General features: G+C 42.8%; 1 protein-coding gene across 1 annotated transcript in view; it reads right to left on the reverse strand.

Moving 5' to 3' along the window:
- Nucleotides 1-1,289: 1,289 nt before the first annotated feature.
- The window catches only part of cntn1b (contactin 1b), a 24,212-nt gene continuing 21,089 nt past the window's right edge, over nt 1,290-4,412 (reverse strand). The window contains 6 exon segments of the mRNA XM_031583342.2: nt 1,290-1,303; nt 1,754-1,988; nt 2,305-2,420; nt 2,892-3,081; nt 3,401-3,516; nt 4,352-4,412. The exon segment at nt 4,352-4,412 is cut by the window's right edge and continues 174 nt beyond it. Of these exon segments, the coding sequence (XP_031439202.1) occupies nt 1,290-1,303; nt 1,754-1,988; nt 2,305-2,420; nt 2,892-3,081; nt 3,401-3,516; nt 4,352-4,412 (732 nt within the window).

Genomic DNA, 4,412 nt, shown 5'->3' on the forward strand with positions numbered 1-4,412 from the left:
CAAGTGTGCTCCTTTAATCTCACACCCATCTACAGACTTCCTGTCAATTTGATATCCTTTCTGTCATTAGTACTTTTGTTTTAGAAAAGTAAATGTAAATGTGAAAAACATAAGGACGATGTTCTCATGTCACTGTCCCAGGACTCCTACGGAAGCCTATGGTATGAGTGGTTGTGCTGTGTGTGTGTGCTTTTGTTGGTGCGTAGCATCTGGAAGCAGCACCTTGAAGGATGTTTAAAACAAAAAGGGAGACTTCTAGCACACTCGCTCTGTTGTCATTTTACCTCAGTGTTGGAGTCCAATATTATGTTTAGCATACATTTGACAGGTCATGCTATCGTGCCAACCATTACAAATCTCCAGCCATCCATTTGGCCATATGTCTAAGCATTCTGTGATAATACTGCTTGAAAATCCCTGTGCCAGATATTGCTCATTTCAAAAGCAGTGGCTAGGACCATATGCTGGTAAAGTAACACTTTCGCTAAACAGAATGGTTAGGCTAGTCTGAATGACTGCTGGTATGGTAACCTAACAATTAGTGAATTAGTGAATATAAGGTCTTTAAGTAAAGCTCTTTCTCTTAGCCTGTTTATACTTCTAACCCAGAGCACATAGGTAGTCTTGTTCCACCCGGTTAAATGAAGGATAAATGAAAAATGAACCAAACTCTAAACTCCAGACCCCCAGCTCCTGATCAGTCAGGCTAATATATGTCATGCATTTGAGTGCAATGAACACGTGATGATCTTGAAAGAGACAGACCTAATAAAAAGCTAATTTAACAGTGCAGCAACACTTGTATTGTTTACCGTGTAGGTCTCCCATATCTCATTGCATCTGACTGAGTAGACAGACATCAGACATTGGGTTGTTTTGGCAGGATATGGTCCAGTAGTCAACCGGTATCAAGCAGCATAGCCGTCTTAATCAGTAGCACATCTTACAATACTAATCCGTGGGGATTCGAATGATTGCTTCAGGGGAAACGTCCAGGCTTAAAAGAAGATAGAATATTGATTGAATATTGATCACTTCAGCTGTTGTCCATGTTGGGGTTCTTGGCTTAATAAAGTCTGTTTTTTAAAGTGTCTATGAGTGTATGTTTGGTTTGTGTGGTGTGTGGTGTGTGCGCGCTTGTGTGTTTGTGTGTGTGTGTGTGTGTGTGTGTGTGTGTGTGTGTGTGTGTGTGTGTGTGTGTGTGTGTGAGTGTAAATTGCGCTACAAGTCGATAGCCATGCTGCCCATGACAAACAGTAGCAGAGATCCCAGGCTAAGAGACTGAGTGGTTAGAATGGCTCCGCTGTGAGGAGAGATCAACACAAGAACCACTATGAATAACACATGCCCACCACACTGCAGTATGCTACAATTAGTACTTATAGTATGCAGAACATTTACCCACTTTACTAACCAGTATACTCCAATAACTAATTCATCTTCTAGGCAACATTTAGGTACCATTTTCCATTACACCGCCCTTGTTACCTTGTAAATACACCATTAAGAACAGTGTAACTCAGTAATTATCAGTGTGTAACAGCACATACATACTCTGGCCTTGTAAGTACCCTTAATTCTAACTGTAACCAGAGTATATGTAAGGCCAAAGTATCAATTTGTTTAATTCCACTTCAATTCCAATTCCATTTCATACACTGTACTATTCTGTCATTGTGTAGTTGAAATGTAAATAGGGCACAGTGATTCAAAGTGTTTTTATTTTGAATTTATTTGCAAGATTTCTTCTGACAAAATGGTAAATTAACTATTAATGAACTACCAGCTATTGGGAAAAAGACTGCAGGACTTAAGTACTCACCAAGTTCACCCTGGATGGAAACTCGTGCAACCGGTCCATCTCCACCCTCGCAGTGGGCACGCACCTCGATGATGTAGTCCCCCGTTTCTGGCATGGGGAAGTCTATGTAGTGTCTGCCGGTCGTGTACAGCTTCCCATAGCGATAGCCAACCTGCCTGTACAGAATCTATCGCAGGATATGGAAAGTATTTATCAGTCAAGCCATTATTACTACGCGTGTTAATGTGTTGTGTTTATTAAGTGTAAGGTTAGGGTACAGTTATCATATGATTTGCATTCAACTTTAGTTTTATATATATGTGATTAAAGCCCCACAAAGATGTTAGAAAAATATGAAATAATATCCACATACTGAGACTTCTAGTTTGGTTGTATGGCTTGCATTAAAATCAGTGAAAGCCAACTCCAAACATCTGGATGTGCAGACACCTCCTCACGTCTCTCAGCAAAGCTTTAGTGGCTAACCATGTCTGATGACTGACCTTGTAGCCCTCGATGAAGGACTCGTTCCAGTAGTTATAGATGTGGTCCCAGGACAGGTAGAGCCATTTCCCACTCCAGCTGACGTACTTAAAGACCCGCAGCCTGCGTGACGGAGCTGGAAAACACCACAGAGCAGACTGGTCGTGACGGGGAGCTGAGCAGTAGTTGAGATTAGTTTTCAACACTGAGAGAGAATTAAAGGGCTATAGGACAGTATGCTATGCAGGAATGTGACTCTGGGGACAGACGTCTGTTCGGGTAGGCACACATAAAAAAGGTTCCTTTTTATTTAATTACATTTTTTTTTACAATAAACGCCCATGAATCAAGGACATTTTTTTGTTTAGACACTGCTTTGAGATAAGAAGACCACTGTCAAGTACTCTTTCCAGTTTTTTTTCTCTTCAGTTTTTCAGTTCAAGCCACATCTCAAGTCAAGGTGTCTTGATCTAGTTTCAGGTTTTTCTAGAACACAGTAGGTAGTAGCTGATTTACGTTTCAGGATGTTCTAGATTAGAACACAGTGGGTAGTAGCTGACTTACGTTTCAGGATGTTCTAGAACACAGTGGGTAGTAGCTGACTTACGTGGTCTCCTGGTGAACATCTCACAGTGTTCACTGGGTGGACCGAGGCCCACTCCGTTGTAGGCCCGCACCTCAATGAGGTAGTGCGAGTCGGGGAGCATGTTCTCCAGACGTGTGTTGTTCACGCCGTTCCCCACTAGAACCCTCTGGGCCGCTGCCTCATTGTCGTCATACTTCCTCCAGTACCTCACCTGAGGAAGGAGTCAGTGTTAGACTGCAGGGAGATTGGTGCGATTCTCCCCCCCCCCCCAAAAAATCCAAATATCCTAAGTGCTTTACAATTCACATATATATTTTCATCAGTATGCATGTTCCCTGGGAACCCATAGTATGTTCCCTATAGAACCCATGACATTGGTGTTAGCACCTTGCTCTACCTGTTGCTCCTCCAGTCAAGCTACAAGAACTCTGTGGAACCTGTCTGTGGAACCTGTCAGTGGAAACACTGCTTCCTCCAGTCCACTCACTAATCTCTGAAGAGGGCTGAACCACAGACCAACTAGGACCCACCTGGTACCCGTCCACCCACTGCAGCGGGGGTTGCAGGTAGACGGGCAGCCACCACACCAGAGCCTCCGTGGAACTGACAGGACGGGCATACACATCCAGGGGCTGCTCACTGGGCACTGCGCGGGGGATGGGCGCGTTGGCATGAAGACGAGGGTGAGGTGGCAGAGCGCATGGAAGATAAACGTGGGATGAAATAGCATTAGGAACATCAGATCCAAATTTGACTAAAATCCCAAAGAGAAAGAAGTAGACAGCAGAAAATCAGTTAATGAATATCACCAACTCAGGTTTTGCACCCAAGCATTATGGGCATTGTAGTTCACAGGAACACAAATCTAAGATGCCAACAACATATTCACACTGGAACCTTTTTTGCAATCATACTACTATGTACTAAAACTATAGACCAATTTCCAAGTTAGCTTTTATTATAATACATTTTTCGTGTATATATCTGAACTAAATTTCACAACAGGGGATATATGTTATGTGATGGAGGCATGTACAGTACTGCTTATTAATATGAGGTGTGAAAGCAACCTGCTTAGCCATCTGTTCTTCTTAAAGGTACTATAAGGATTTAGTTGCATCTAGTGGTGCGGTTGCTGAATTGTTGCTGAATTGCAACCACCTCTATACCCCTCCCTTATCAAGCATGTACGAGAACCTACGGTGGCCGTCAAATGACATATGAAGTTATGTGCCGCGATTGTGTTGCAAACAGCTGTCAAATTCAATGTTTGACATTTCCCTGTAGCAGTAAATATGAAAAATATCATATCATAAATATGATCATAAAAATGCATATAAACGCGTATCTGACGGCTTCACCAAGAGGTTGCCAGGCATTACAGCTGTTTGTTTTCACCGAGTTTTGACGGATATGATGTCACACTGACCGGACGGCTAAAAACCATACACAACTTTGTCATGTAGAGTTGTGTGTCTTACCCCCCTCTGGTGCATAGACGACAGAAGAGATACTGTAGGGCCCCTCCCCTTTACTGTTGTA

Source organism: Clupea harengus, chromosome 16 (genome assembly GCF_900700415.2).
Source record: "Clupea harengus chromosome 16, Ch_v2.0.2, whole genome shotgun sequence".
NCBI classification, from domain to species: Eukaryota; Metazoa; Chordata; class Actinopteri; order Clupeiformes; family Clupeidae; genus Clupea; species Clupea harengus.